The sequence below is a fragment of the Etheostoma spectabile genome, chromosome 3 (assembly GCF_008692095.1).
Source record: "Etheostoma spectabile isolate EspeVRDwgs_2016 chromosome 3, UIUC_Espe_1.0, whole genome shotgun sequence".
Classification (NCBI taxonomy): Eukaryota; Metazoa; Chordata; class Actinopteri; order Perciformes; family Percidae; genus Etheostoma; species Etheostoma spectabile.
This window is the reverse complement of record NC_045735.1, coordinates 4,294,380-4,309,675: the sequence shown is the minus strand read 5'-3', so window position 1 is coordinate 4,309,675 and position 15,296 is coordinate 4,294,380. Positions and strand designations below refer to the sequence as shown.

The 15,296-nt window shown below is 39.8% G+C and overlaps 3 protein-coding genes across 5 annotated transcripts in view; 2 read left to right on the top strand and 1 right to left on the bottom strand.

The window, feature by feature from the left end:
* The window catches only part of ubash3bb (ubiquitin associated and SH3 domain containing Bb), a 44,509-nt gene extending 42,766 nt beyond the window's left edge, over positions 1 to 1,743 (top strand). Inside the window, exons 15-16 of the mRNA XM_032507212.1 lie at positions 1 to 1,663; positions 1,694 to 1,743. The exon at positions 1 to 1,663 is cut by the window's left edge and continues 1,901 nt beyond it. The gene's annotated coding sequence lies outside the window, so the exon portion shown is untranslated. The remainder of the gene's footprint in view (positions 1,664 to 1,693) is intronic.
* Positions 1,744 to 2,803: 1,060 nt separating this feature from the next.
* Positions 2,804 to 7,623, top strand: LOC116685417 (uncharacterized). 3 transcript variants are annotated; one of them, XM_032510494.1, is made up of 5 exons: positions 2,804 to 3,023; positions 3,474 to 4,041; positions 4,194 to 4,306; positions 4,411 to 4,473; positions 5,520 to 7,623. In XM_032510494.1, exons 2-5 carry the CDS (start codon positions 3,533 to 3,535, stop codon positions 6,218 to 6,220), a joined length of 1,386 nt encoding a protein of 461 aa, XP_032366385.1. In that variant the 5' UTR covers positions 2,804 to 3,023; positions 3,474 to 3,532; the 3' UTR covers positions 6,221 to 7,623. The 3 variants fall into 3 exon arrangements, with proteins under 3 accessions (XP_032366385.1, XP_032366375.1, XP_032366378.1); XM_032510484.1 differs by having other exon boundaries at positions 4,155 to 4,306; XM_032510487.1 differs by having other exon boundaries at positions 2,955 to 3,023; positions 3,484 to 4,041; positions 4,155 to 4,306.
* Positions 6,578 to 15,296, bottom strand: part of LOC116685439 (porphobilinogen deaminase) — a 10,267-nt gene continuing 1,548 nt past the window's right edge. The window contains 11 exon segments of the mRNA XM_032510505.1: positions 6,578 to 9,133; positions 9,453 to 9,539; positions 12,474 to 12,527; positions 12,615 to 12,734; positions 12,832 to 12,870; positions 12,965 to 13,078; positions 13,251 to 13,326; positions 13,422 to 13,499; positions 13,806 to 13,883; positions 14,616 to 14,671; positions 15,208 to 15,257. Coding sequence (XP_032366396.1) covers positions 8,960 to 9,133; positions 9,453 to 9,539; positions 12,474 to 12,527; positions 12,615 to 12,734; positions 12,832 to 12,870; positions 12,965 to 13,078; positions 13,251 to 13,326; positions 13,422 to 13,499; positions 13,806 to 13,883; positions 14,616 to 14,671; positions 15,208 to 15,257 — 926 coding nt within the window. The 3' untranslated portion in view covers positions 6,578 to 8,959.

Sequence of the window (15,296 nt, the reverse complement as noted above, 5' to 3'; positions counted from 1 at the left end):
AAAACTATAACAGCACAACCTGCACTATTGACAATCATACAGTAGCTTCTTGATTCTGGTCAAGCACATTTTTAGTGTGGGTTTGTTAAATGTTGTTCGAGGTTTCAGAGTAGCTGTATATAATCATATTTTGAAAAATAGTCTTCCAGTTGCATTTTTTTAAATTTATTTATAAACCTTTCTTTCAGATGTTACAAGCAAAAATATTAACAGCATGCACGAATATATGCTCGATATCTCAGGTGTTGACTGCATTTAAAACATACAGTACATATATGCAGCTTTGAAAACCGTTCCATTGATTGAATGACTGTGTCACTTTGTGAGTGCCTGTTGAATTAAAGTGAAGTCCCCTGATGTACTGCCTGCCCACTCGGAGCTGCAGATAAAGACAAAGAAAAAGAAGAAGCTGTAAGCCACGTCGGTTGTAAAGAGTTCGCTCAGACTGATACTTGATACACATTGCTCACTTATTTAGACATCAACAAGAAGCACAAAAAAAAGAAGATAAAAGAAAAGCTAAATTGTGAAAAAGAAGTCATGTCCCATTTCATTGCCTACCTTTTTGTAGCTTCACAATGAAAGACTGAATGCAGTAGATTATGATTAGGTAAGGTTCATGCTCAAAAGGGCTTTGAAACTGCATTTAGACAGTATTGTTGTTAAATTGAAAGTTAACAATATGAAAGGAAATGCGTTCAACACATTTGTTAGACGTTTACAAGGAAACTCCACAGGGAACCTTAATACAAAAACATGAGATTGCTATCAATCTTCTCAATAAAGTCTCAGCTAATATATGCATATTTCGAAGAAGAAAAATGTCAAACTATAAATGTAAAGAGCATTGTGAGCACTTCACACTACCCTTTGCTAGAATAATTAAAGGAGAGACTGTAGCTATTTGAACACAACAGTCCTCTCATGACTGCAGCACAACTTGATTTGGTCCTGCTCTCCTCACTGAAACATTATTTAAATCTGGCCATTTCGGAACTCTTTACTGGGAAACAAAAGACTTTTAGAGTCCTCATCTTTAACTTCATTCAGGGAAAAAACACATTCATTCAGGGACATCAAAGATTTGATTTGATGCTTACGTCTGTGTAGTCAATCTACTCAATCTTGTGGGGAAAAAAAACAGTTGGAAACAACCATCTTAACATCTTCCTGGTTATTTGATCTGCAGACCATCACCAGTTTCCTCATTAAATTCATTAAAATGGATGTATTGAAACTTTCAAATGCTTTGCTGACAGGGAGCCAATAATGCAGGTGTTACAGATATATGAAAAAGGTTTTCACTTGTATGAAATGTCATTTTCATCACAACAAACTGGAACAGCATTTGTTGTGTTAAAGAGTTGCAAAGTAGAAGAGAGCATGTGAAAGAGGAAGAAGCCATGTTGTTCCCGTTGTCTTATTTATTGTCTGATTATATCACCATACATGTACAGCAATTAACTTAAAGTTACTTCTATCTATATTTGTCAATTTGTAATTTAAGATGAAGTGTGTCTGTAGGCTTCAGGTATGATATTTTCGTTATGAATGTATCCGTTTATCTGTGTTTTTTGGCCCCAACGTCTCCTTCCAGGCAGCGGTGCCTGGAAAGCACTAGGATTAGTCACTGGTTATGGTTATGGTTATGCTTATGGTTAGGGTTATTGTTAGGGTTATTGTTAGGGTAAAGTGCCTTGAAGGCAGCGGTCGCAGCGCTGCCTGGAACGAGACGTTGGGGACTTAAAACACCATCGAGCAACGGATCTTCTGTTGTGATGTGAAGCATTGAGTTAAAGACAGTTGTCCCTTTTTAAAAAGCTCTTATATTTTCATATATTGAATGCCATTGACATGACATGCCATTCTATGATTTGTGCGACAGTGTTCATTTGGTTTTGTTCTGATTGAACATAAAATAAAAGCATTTTTTTTCTCCACAGCAATAACTTTATAAAACAACAGGTGCAAAGTTAGTTTGTCACCAACACCGCAAATACTGTAAAGGAGTACAAATCCAATAAAGGTCGACCTCATTTTTGTTTAGTTTTGTGAACATATCCAGAATGACAGTTGCAGTAAAGGACAATAAGAAGATACAGTTAAAAAATGAAAAGATAATACCAAAAGGTCATTGTCATCAAGAGCTCAACACTGCTGCTACAGCTCACACAAACATGTACACGTGTGGAAACCTTTTTCCCCCTCTGCTAAAATCACACACTTTCTATGACATCAGTAGTCTGGCTATCACCAGACCAAGCCGAGCTCAATAGATTTGAGATTGAGGGTGAAATCAAATCACCAGCAGAGTGGGCAGGGTTTACCCAGTCTGTGACATCAGTGTTGTGAAGCCTGGATGGAAAAGGGTGCCAAGATGGCAAGCAGGATTCACAAAAAGGTGAAGGTTGGCCAATAAAACTTCAGAAAGGCAAAAATGGAATTCAAAAAGGATGGACAACGTGTAATAGCCCCATCATTATTGTAGGGATTAAGGATGCTACTAACAAATTTATTGAACAAATCTGGGTATTTCTTTATTAGCAAAATCCCATATGCACTCAACTTATTAGTGACTTTACTCTCATCAAGTCTTACCTAAACTCTCTAAAGCTGTGAAAATGAGTCTTATATACTGAATGTCATTTCTCTGAGTCAGCTAGCAGATTAAACTCTCTCTACAAGATAAAGCTCAAATGCATAATGCAGTTAGGCTTTTGATGATGTAATCTTGTAGCCGCATCTGGTCTTTAACTTCCAAATGTGAAGGCCTAAAATCGTCACATGCAACTCTACTTATTTCCTTTTACTAGGTCAATTGTTTGTGTACTACCCCAAGTCTACAAACCCTAGTTACTGTCTTTGGAATGGTAACCTGTTGTGAGTTCCATTTTGTAAATGTGTTGTTAAAATTCCAATTGAATTGTTTAAATTTAAAAAAGAAATGAATCACAGCAGACCTGAGGGAGGCCTCCTCTCCTGAGCAGCAGGAAGAACTTGCTGAGAAGAGGGAGGTCATCCTGGTGAGTTAAAAAGATTGTATTTGTCTGATATAAAAATGGGAAGTCAATGCTTACTTGCTATCTTTCCAACAGTTAGAGGAGAGGATACATGCCATTCTCTTGTTTGTTTGGTAAATATGAAGTTGGAGCCTGCAGCCAGTTAGCTTAGCTTAGCTTAGCTTAGACCTAACACTAAGATGGGAAACAACTTGCCTGGCTCTGTCTAAATGTAACAAATTTGTGCCTAGCCAAGGAAAGTGTTGTCGCGGTAATATGTGTCCTTGAACTTGGTGCTGGCAGATTTATTCTGTTACCTTCAAACACAGCTAGGCTAGCTGTTTCCAGTTTTTATACTGAGCTAAGCTAACATGAAAGTGCTATTCTCCTCTAGCTAAAACTCAGCAAGACGGCAAATGTATTTTCCAAAATATCCTAATCTTTTTTTCTCTTTGACAACTATCTGTTATGCAGTTACAGCTAGATGTTTGGTACAGAGTCTGGTGCCTGTGAAGAGGGCCTTCTGTCACATTATGTCTCAAACTGTTGATGTGAACATGGAGCCTCTGAAATGGCCTATAGCTCCAGATGGCTACATCCCCAACTCTGTCATCCGAAACTGGAGGAAGAAGAGAAAGGATCTTAACAAGGTGTACTGTTGGGATGACATCAGTTATAGTTCTCATCGGGTGAATCAACCCACAGCAAAGGATGAGGAACATGTGAGCACAAGAGTTTTATGGATCACACAAGATGAGGAGGAAGAGGAAGAAGAGACAGATGATGTGAAATGGAGAATGGAAGATGAGAAAAATGAGAAAGCCAAGAAGGAAAAAACAAAGGTGCAGGAAAAGGAAAGGGCGGATGAGAAGAAAGCGAAGGAAGTACACAAGATGGAAAGATATGTCCTTCTGACGCAGATGAACACTAACACTACTCTGCAGAACCAGCTGAAATTATCTGATGACGGACAGACGAATGTGAAGCCTCAAACGCAAGAAGTCGGCTCAACATTTATTACAAGAAAGACTGTGAACGTCCTGTAAGTGTTAACTCTGAATGATGGTTTCCAATCATTCAGAACTTCTTATGCAAGTTCTATAAGTCCCCAACGACTGTGAAAGTATGTTAAATGTGTATGGGTTTTTTTTCTAGACCAACCATCTGTCCTGAAAATGGACCTAAACAACTCAGTGAGCAAACGGAACTCACAAAGCTTCATGAAACCATCAAACCTCACGTCCAGTTGGCAACAGAAAGATACTCTCTGTCCGATAAACAAAGAACATCCAGTTTAATTCCTAAAGGTAGTAGCATATGATGCTGATGTGGCAATTGAGATGGTTATGTTTTGCCTGCAGTAGTGAACATTTATATTTTTCATTTTGGAAAAATGTTTCAATTTCTACAGAGTGGCCGGAGCCTCCATTGGAAAGTACTGTGGTGTCTGTAGATGTTGTCATCCCAAAGCAAGGTAACTTTCATCAAGACTACACACTATCTTCATTCAATGCATGAAGACATTGAGCCTCATGCACGAACGGACAACAATTTTCTTAAGTGGGAAAAGTGTTTTTTGAGTTTTCCCTTTGATACAAACAAAATTCATGAGAGGTCCAGACCTCCTGAATGAGTCATTGTTTTCACTTGAGAATAACAAAACCTTAATCTGAAAGAAATTGTAGTTTAAATGCGTAACCAAAATGAACTAAAATATAATCGCTATCTACAGTAGCACCATCATCAGGCCAAATTCCTGATTTCTCCAGTACTGTACTTTGATACGTGACCAAATAGTTACAAAACTAATGACATCCCCCAAACAGTTACTGCCGTACTTCGTGCAATGCTAGCACTTGGGTCACAGGTTTGCGCATTAAAGGTGCCCTGCCACACAAAACCTTTTTTACTTGCATTTTTTAAAATATGTTAGGTCCATATGTGTTTGTATTAGGTTGTGAATGTGAAAATGAACTGAAAAGAAATAAGCGGAGAAATCAGGCCAATTACAAAAGCTGGTCAGTCTGACGTCATGTTGCCTGAGTTCATTACTATTCATGAGGTTGCCCAGTTGCGCTGGGTGAAGGATACCAATAGCCGGGCTGTCATTGGCTAGCTGTTAGCCAATCAGAGGCAAGCAGCTTAGCTCGTTGCATATTAATGAGAACTTGCGCAAATAGAGCTGAGTCTTTTTGCAGGCTTTCTATACCACACTAGAATGGCTTGAAACAAGGCAACCAAGGCATTTTTCCCCTAAAAAATGTTAGAGTTCATGGTAGAACTTCAGACATTACCACAAAGTAATGAAATACGTGTGGCAGGACACCTTTAAAGGGATTTTGTGGAATCCAACTTGGGACACTTGTACAAGCCAACATTGCAGAAGGAGGAGGTGATGAGATCTTTAGGACAAGAATACAATAATGTTCTTGCCTGAGGCCCATTTTTTTTTTAGTATTTAAATCGCCACTGTTGAAATTTCACATTCTTTGTGTTACATGTACCTTTCCATACTCCTAGAACCCAGAACCTTGTACGTACCACCTATAGAGGTTGAAAACAGGACTCCTTATCCCCTGAAGGTTCCTCCTTCAACCCCAGAAGATCCTCAACCCCAACGAGACCGTGGGCCTCCTGAATGCTCGCCAATAAAGCGAGAGATACAGAGAGGCAAAGGGTTCCTCCTGTCTTCCACCAAATATAACAACATTAGAGACCAACTACAGGTGACCATGGATAAAAAAGTCTTGGAGCTCTTTAAAAAATTGAAAGTTGCCACCAAGAACTCATCACGCCTTGGAAAACGCTCCACCATTGCCAAGCACCCAGCTACTTCTAAGGCTATGCAGGCTCGCAAAGGCTTCTGTCCTCCTGATTCTAAGACTACACACACTCTCCAAGACTTCTGTTCTCCATGGGCAGCAAAGTGTGCTGCTGGTGAGCATCCAGTCAAGTCTTCCAATGCCAGTCAACATGTGGCAACCATCCCAACAACAGGACATCAGAGAGTGGTGCAAAAGATCCAGATGAAAGACACTCTAGAACCAGCAACCTTTCACTTCCACCATGTGATCCCAATGGCCTCCCAACAAAGCTTCTTTACTTTGAATCCACATGGGACGACCCAGTATGGAAGGCTTCAGTTTTATTGGATAAGGAGACATGATGCGGACAACCTGCTGAGTGTTTGCAACTATAGACCAACAACTCCGCTCATATAGTAGGCTTGGTTCTCTCTTTATAGATTGACTAAGAAACTGGCCAACTCATGAATTAATTCATAATGAGGTATTTGGCTAAACAATAAAATCATCTGTTGCATTCATACAATAATTTAGGTTCAAACTATGGTAATAGTGATTGTTAGTTGGTTGGATCATTGCTTTGCCATTTGATTCATACATTCATGTCCCCCTCCCCAAATTAATTTTAACAACTGTCTTAATTGCCTGTTGATTCTTTTAGTTGTTAGTTTGTTGTAGGTATGAATTGATATTTTGTGGTATTAATCAACTGCAACGAGTATCTGAGCTGTCTGCTGATATATGATTAATAACAATACTAGGACAAAAAACCTGGACAGATATAACACAGCTTTATTGACATTTGTTTCTTGACAACGGTTTCATTTGACACAATGTTCACATAGCTGGAAAACAAAAACTCATGAATATTTTGGAATTAACAGATTAATGTTCTTGTAATTGTGAAGTACTGTAAATAATTCTAAATACAGAAACATTCTAGGTAGAAATTAAAGCTGGAAAAATATGGCAAACGTTGCCTCACAAGGTTTAAATTAAGTATAATATTAAAATAAAGAACTATAAAATAAAAAGAAGTATAATATGGCATCCCACAAATACAGCTGGTGAACTGAAGTAGAATGAAGGAAGATAAACAACAATAAGATAAATATATGCGGAAATGATACATTTACTGAGATGGCACTTTGATAGAAACTAAAGCAAGTCATTAAGGTGAACGAGTTTGGAAATCTGTTGCTTTCGAAAATCTGTTTTTGCAAAAACTTCCGTTTTTGATATGTTTTTGATATGTGAAGTACAGTACATTTTATATGAAACAGTACAGCAAAAACAAATGGTCATTTCGTTGTTAATTTCATAAAAACAAGCATTTTGAATAGCTGTGGATGAACCATACAGACGTGCATTGCATTCACAAAAGTATCTATTCTCATAATAACTTAGTCTCGTAAGAAAGAAAAAGGAAAATGATGATAAACGGTCTAATAATTAAAAGAAAAATGTACCATAAGTATGAGGTCCATATCTCATAATAACGAAAAACCGATTATTATTATACCGATAATTAGGAGATATGGATGTTGTCATTAGGATACGAAGTCAAAATTACGAGAATAATTTCCCATGTTGACAAGATCTTCACCTCATAATTAAGAGCGCTATGTTATAATTCTGAGATGCAGAAGCTAGAATTATGCAATAAGGGGTTTCATTTTTGTTTTGTGTGTTGAATGAAACAGTGCTTTATTAGAACTACACTACAACATACTATCTGAATGAATGAGACCGTAACGGCCAGTCAGTCAGTGTAATGAGTGTAGCAATACAGCTGTAAAACATTGTTGGAGATGGTTTATGGAAATAATCTGTAATTGTTTTCAGTTAAATCAACATTAGTTTGCATCTTCAGCAAAACAGTAAATCAACCTATAGCCAGTACATGAAAGCCAATAGCTAGGTTGGCTGCTCTGCTCTGTTTTTTTTTTACATTTTGAGCAGTTGATTATTCAACTGTGTATCCACAATTGGACATGGCATTTAAAAATCACAAGCTCACAGTTGATGCTTGACGTGTTGCTGCAAGCCATTCTTTAGTGATAACGCATTACAGATGCAATATCGGCAAAGCATGATCAGGAGCAACTGATTCTATGCAAAAGAATATCTGAGCTGAAAACTAAAAACCGGGATGCCGGGACTGCTCCAGTGTTAAACAAGTAATCTCCAGTCATGCAGTGGGACTGCATTTCATATTAGGTTCAGTACAAAGCAGCTGTACATCTAAGCATCACTAGCTGGGCCACAGGTGGGGTAAACAAAAAAAAGCCTCCAGCTTCTCATCATGTATAATAAATATATTCTCTCTCTGTAACATATTCTTAAAAGCAGTGAACCTCCTCAGTTGAAAATGTTCCATTCGACATGAGCTGAATGAAGAAGTGAACTTATTTTTCCAGGAAGCCAATATGATAAAACACCACTCAATCCGAGACCTACTGTACAGTACTTGTGCTCAGGGAGTAGCTCAAGAAAGAAAGTCATAGAGATTATGATTGGCATTTCTTAACTCTTCACACGTCAACAAGGCCGATTTCTCCGTAGTGTTAGCTGCTCTGAACTACAACATGTGAACACATGCTCTGAAACTCATCTTTGGTTCCATCAAACGTCAGCGTTTCCAAATAGCAATGCAACGAAGAGCTGAAAGAGGAACTCTGGGTTAACTCCTCTTTTTATCTGCATGTGGGGAAAATTAACAAAGGCTGATGAAACATCCTGGGTTGGGAGGGAAATATTTTGAAAATGCTGAATTGTAGTGGCATCCCTTTTACAGATAATGCTACTATACTGACACACTTAAAAAAAAAAAAAAAACAGTTTCACCATGAGGATATCAGCCAGTGATGGTACTGTAAGTGTCGACGACATTATTTAAAGGCCATTTTGTGCTTTTCACTGATAATCCCAGTAAGTTTTTACCCCACTGAGCTTTGGTCCGAGTAGTGTTTAAAATCTGCCAGTTACTGAGATCACCTGGTGCCACTGTAAGTCACTTTTAATTAATTGTTCTGCCGCAACTTCAAATGTGTAAAATAAAAAGGAATTCAAGTTTTTTTCTTGACACAAGGCTGTGACTGACTGCACGTGAGGACCTGGCCACCTCCGGAGCCCTGCCCCCTGAGCAGGGCGGGATTATCTGGCGTCGTTGAGCTGCCTGGCCACTGTCAGGATCTCCTTGGCTCCTTTGCTCAGCAGTAAGTTGGCCAGGTCGATCCCCAGCTGCTCAGCCCTGTCCTGGGCTTCACCAGGAATCTTTCTGGCTGTCACTCCCACCCGCTGGGACTGCTCGTCCACCTCCTCTATGCTCTGTCACACAAACACACATGATCAATATAACGTTTGTTTGCTTTTCTTTAAAAAGTCAATAATAGTCAAATAAATAACGAACACAACGAAAGCAAAGGAAATGGAAAGTACATGCATCCGGCAGATTTTCCTGCAGCACCGGAGCAATTCCGGGAGTAAAACGCAAAAGGATATAGACTATGTTATATGATGGCTGACACAAATATAAAAAACACAACTTCATACTTATTACATCTTTCATCCAGTCTCTTTGTGAAGTCTGACAATCCAGCCAATGGTCAACGATGTGACCGTGCACTGTACACTCACACAATGTTACCTTGTCATCAGCAGCAAGGCTAGTCTGCATGGTTTCCTTCAGACTGTCTGAGCCGTCCAGGCTGTACACTGCCCCCGTCAGGTAGAGCTGGAATCACATCCAATAGTTTCAACTTCAACAACAGCTGACAACATTATGTTAAGTTAGCAATGTGTTGTATTTCCCCACTGTTTGGGAGCTGGTCCCGGATTCTGCTATATCAGAGTGTACACTGTCCTATTGGGTTTGGGGAAGTTTACACTCCAGCAACTTATCAACCAAACTCATCAGATAATGCTCGTCCTCAAATCTTGTTTTCTTGTAAGAAATTTTTGGCAGTAAAGTATAAATCCGACTCTCTGTGTTGCATGTCGAAGTGTTGATTATGTTAAAACAAATGAAAAGTCTGATTAACAAGATATTAATGGTTCAATGTTTCTTTATCTCCATGTCTTTTACACGGATGGTCACCTGATGAGGACGCTGACTTTGTACCTGGGACTCAGTCCTTTAGCATAATATTATGTATTTAGACAACAAAGTCTAAATACTGAAGGAACGTTTACAGGATATTGGGCCTGCTCATTTGTGTCCGGCTGTGCCTGCTTGCAGTCAGTTGCCTACTGGAAATATTTGTCACATAAAATTTGATGAAATTTTATGTGACGCCTACTGGAAATATTTGTCACATAAAATTTGATGAAATTTTATGTGACATTGTGCTTTTGAAAACATGATATTTCTGACAATAAATGAAAGATTTTTGAAATGGCACATCTATTTTGTCTCGGCTGAGCTGAGATGAGGACAATAGGAACACGTCATGCAACAATCATTGCAGAAAATTCACCACTGCTGGTCAACAACATAATGCATAAGTGTCTACGTTGGTAGGATTAACAGATAAAATGCCTTCTCCTAAAGCTAAAAACCCCGTTGGCAGGGGTGGAAGCCCAGTAATCGGAAGCTCCAACGGCCGCTACGAGTTAATGTTGCTGACCAAGCCGTTGAACCGGTCCTTGCTGTCGCATCTCCTCCAGTGTGTGTGTGTGTGTGTGTGTGTTGGTTTGTTTGGTGTGTGTTTGCAGTAGTAGTAAAGATTGAGAATGGGAGAAGGAAATTTGTGTGAGGTGGACCTGGTCACCACAGACCCAAATCTTCTCAGCTGTTGCTAAGTCTTTTTATTCGGCACATTATGTTTGACACATAGTATGTGTCACTTCTTCTTGCATAACAAGGTAATACAATGTGTAATCAAGTGATGACTGATTAACAGTAATGTAAATGCTAAATGCCCTAATACCTGTTGATACTCTAACAATCTCCATGTCTTTGCACAGAACTCTCCAGAAAGGACCCTTTAAAGCTTCAGTAGGTAACTTTTGTAAAAATGTATTTTTTACATATTTGTTAAAACTGTCACTATGTCCTGACAGTAGAATATGAGACAGATAATCTGTGAAAAAATCAAGCTCCTGCTGCTCCTCCCTGTGCTCGCTGCCACTTGCAGAATACACCGCTCCCGGTCAGAAACAGCCAATCAGAGCGAGGAGGACTGTCTTAGCAGGGTCAATCACTCTCGTACGCGCTGCTCATACCCCTCCCCCGCACAGCGCGTACCGCCGTTCGAGCTCAGATTGCTAGTGCACTGCAGCTGTGCTAATGCGGGAAAACACTTTTCAAAAACTGCCAATTTCTCGAGTGACACTGCTCGGAAAACAAGACGGCAAACAGAAGAAGACCGATGACGAAAAGCGAGCTAAAAAGAAAGAATTAAACCGAGCCCGAAATAAAACGAGGGTCAACATCGAAGCGGCTTTTCAAAGGTGGAGGGAGCTACGCCTACTGGAAGGATTCAACACGGATTCTGAGCTAGCGTTAGCCACATTTCTGCTTGACATGTAAGTATCCCTGCTGGATTTGTTTCATTTTTTAAGAACTACACAACTAAGATATCGATGGTTACAGTACACTTTCAGTACACTGGTGATAGCGCAAATCTCAGTTTACTCCGTAGCTTGTGGCACGGCAGAAATGTTGTAGCAGGTGAAGATTAACTTTACCTGCTAACTCCTCCACCCTCAGTATAAGTAATATTATTTCGATGCCTACAGTTAGCAAGCCAAAAGGTGTTTTTGTCGATCACAATAAATGTAGCTATGGTTAAACTACTTTAATTGTGCGCTGTCCCTGTCGACGTTTGGCAAGGCAGACTTCTACTTTTGATTATTTTTAAACATGTTTTCTTTCCCCTCAGGGTGTAATTTGTAAATCAAATGTCTGACACAAATTCTTTGTGCTCCTTCAACAGGTCAGACATGGCCCCGGACACAGGCACGTGAAGGAATCGTCTTTCAGTCCAACTCAAAATGTTCAGTATTTCCTTGTGCAGGAGTACTTTGCAAAAAAAGCTGATTTATTTTACCCATATTCTAATAAAACCTAAGACATATTTCTAAGATGTTATTATTCCTTGGCTCATTGAGCTTCCTCAGTCATTCATCATTCCTACTGAAAGTTTACGGTTTTAAATTGATCCAAAAGGTAATTCAGTAATGTACTGTGTAAGGTGCTACTTTTGTTCTCACAAATGAGCGATTACATGAAAAATCATTTTAAACCCTTTTATTGAAAAAAATTTACAAAATATAAATAATTTATATAAGCAAATTGTTTACATAAGCTATACCCTCCTCAGATTAAATCCCCTGTATTGTCCATGAGGATGTGGAAAGCATCGGTGGCCCTGCTTACTAGCCTGCGCGTTCACGGCAGGCCCCGCTGTGGGGGAGGAGCTGTGGCGCAGCAGAGAGCAGGGGGAGGGACCTGTAAGGTGTGCTTGTTCAATTTTTAGGCTAACCACATTTTCTCAAACTCCCTACTGCAGCTTTAATGGTCTATTTTTCAAAAAGATCATTGTCTGATGTATACAAGTCTTATCTAGCAGGGGCAGCAGGGGCTTAGTGAATGGTCAAATGTATGCATGCAAAATATGTATGTGTGTGTGTGTGTGTGTGTGTGTGTGTTTCTGCCTCTACCTACCTGGGAGTCCTTCACTTCGGTGTGTACAGCCACCGGAACACTGCACCCACCCTCCTACAAATGACAGTTAAATTGAATACATGGGGCTTTACATATTCACACAATATAAAAATAAGTGTAAGTTTGTGTGTGTGTGTGTACCAAGTGTCTGAGGAAAGCTCTCTCAGCTATGCAGCGTAGCACAGTGTCTGGGTCATGGAGGACAGACACCATCTCCAGGATGTCTGCATCTCTGGCCCGAACCTCCACTGCAAGAGCCCCCTGATAACGCAGAACACATATGGATGCAGTTATTATTAGCTATTATTTAGCCTTCTCTTCTATGGATTAGTCATATGTTCCATCCCACTGTTCTTACCTGTCCAACAGCATACATGCAGTCTTCAGGTCCAAGGATCTACCAGTGGAAAGACTCAGTGAGTTTGACTGTTAGATGACAAATGATGACTAAGCGAGACTTCACAGAGAGGACTTTAGATGATCAACTGTACCTGGCTGATCCGGTTGTCCCAACCCATTCTCCTGAGGCCGGCGGCAGCCAGGATGATGGCAGCAAAGTCCGCCTTCTCATCCAGCTTCTTCAGACGTGTGTTCAGGTTCCCACGCTAGAGACCTCAGCTAAGGAAAACACTTCAGACAAACATCCATTATGGCTTGCTAGCACCCTTATGCTTCTTAAACAGATTGTTTGTTGTGCAGTGACGTTTAAATATTTCCCGTCTTATCTTCACCTATCATTATGTTCTGACTGACAACAATGCTTCCTAAAAAGGATACAATATCTTTGAACTCCAGGTGGGAGAATCTCTTCTTCAGCTGAGCGGCGCGGCGCAGTGAACTGGTGCCAATCACGCTACACAAACGCACAGTAAGAAGAAAAGTTATCCATACTTTTCATATGTGTGAAAAACCATAAAACAGATTGCTTAATCTATTCCAAAACTGTACCTGTTTTCTGGCAGAGTGTCAAGAGTTTTCCCTACATGTTTTGGGTGTAAAACGACTGCATCATGGGGGTTTTCTCTCCTAAAAGCAGCCGGGTGCAAAGGACAGGGAGTGGTTACAGCTTGTCAAATTGTTGATTTAAAGAAGGCCTGAGAGCCAAAACGTTGTCAGAATAAGTAGAGATAGAGATATGCATATGGAGCCAGAGTGTGCAACACTTTTTTCCAATTTACAGCCAGTCAAATGACAACCACACTAAGATTCCACATACTATAAGGATCTCCAGAATGGACAAAGAGTAATATCTGACTATACCTATACACCATGGCATGATACAGTGCAAATTTATACAGACATACTGCACACTGATTGTGTGAGTGCACCTACTTCAGCACGGCCCCGATGGTGAATCCTGAAGGCAGAGTGGTGGGAAGGTCTTTCAGCGAGTGAACAACCAGATCAACCCTGTGGGACACAGAGGAACAGTCATACATGTATGCTCCACCTATATCTCATGGTATAATACAGCCATTCAGTACTGTGTGTGTGTGTGTGTGTGTGTGTATGTATGACATTGTCAAGGCAGCTATAGAACAGAGCCATCTGCTACATCTGAGGCTGAGGAAATCAAAGGGTTTCCTTCTGCATGGATTTAAAGCAACACTAGAGAACTTTTGTCTCTTCGATCCTCCTACAGGTTCCCATTATGTCTCATTGGAACTACAGATCTCCAACCAGATCTGGCAAACTTGCATAGTGCGGTTATAGCCGGTAGAGAGCCGCAAAGCAAATTCAGATGTGCCCGTTCACCCTGTCACGAGTTGATGAACCACTGAAACAATTTTGGAAACATTATTTTAAAAAAGGTTCGAAAATGTATTTAGTGTTGCTTTAAGTAAAGCATTCAGTGGATGCTCTTGTGGTCTTTTCCTAGAGTATGTTGTGGAGAGAGGAAATGGCCTAAACAGGCTGATAAGTGCGTTTTATTCAAAGAGATTTTTCTGCCATAAAAAGGTTTTAAATTGATACTTGTTGACTACTAGCACACAGTATTTGTAAATGACAGCTACAATGCGAAAGTCTTCACAAGTAAACCCCTGTCAGAGAAGCCCTAACGGTCGGTGTCTTTTGGTGAAACAATGGTGTGGAGGCGGTGTGGGGTCAGCCACAGATGACAGCGGTAACTGTAACACTCACTCATTCCTCTCCAGGGCATTCTCCAACTCTTTGGTGAACAAACTCTTCTCTCCAATCTACGTTTAAAAGAAGAAGAAACAAACTGTTCAATCTCATTGATCCTCCTACAGGTGCTCATTATGTCTCATTGCACAGGTACTGCACTTGTGTATAATGACAATAAAGGCATTTTATTCTATTCCAACACTGATTTTCTGTTACATTGTTACTTCACATTTATGTTATATCAGCAAAATTAAATTTACAATTGGCAGATCTGCATTATAATGTATCTCTGTTTACATCAGCCATTTACATATTGAATGTCATCAAGAATTGGATCATACACTGATCCTACAATGAGTTGTGAGTATGAACTGGACCTAAAGAGCATGTCACAAGTCAGCAATGTACTGTAGCCACATTTAAACACTGACAGCTTTAAGTGCTTACCATGCTTGTTTGCTTGTATTCAATTGAGTAATGTTGATGAGTGACGTATAATTATAAATTGTCTACTTGAAATTTCTGCCGTTTGTAGATGTTGGAAGAAGGCAAACATGCCTGTTTATAATATAGCCCTTCATTTGTGACAATTAATAAAAAGTCTCACCTTAGACAAAGCTGTGTCAAGGATTTTGTCTCCTATTGTTGACATGGCAACTAAAAGAGAGAAGATACAAAAATTCAATAATATGATCA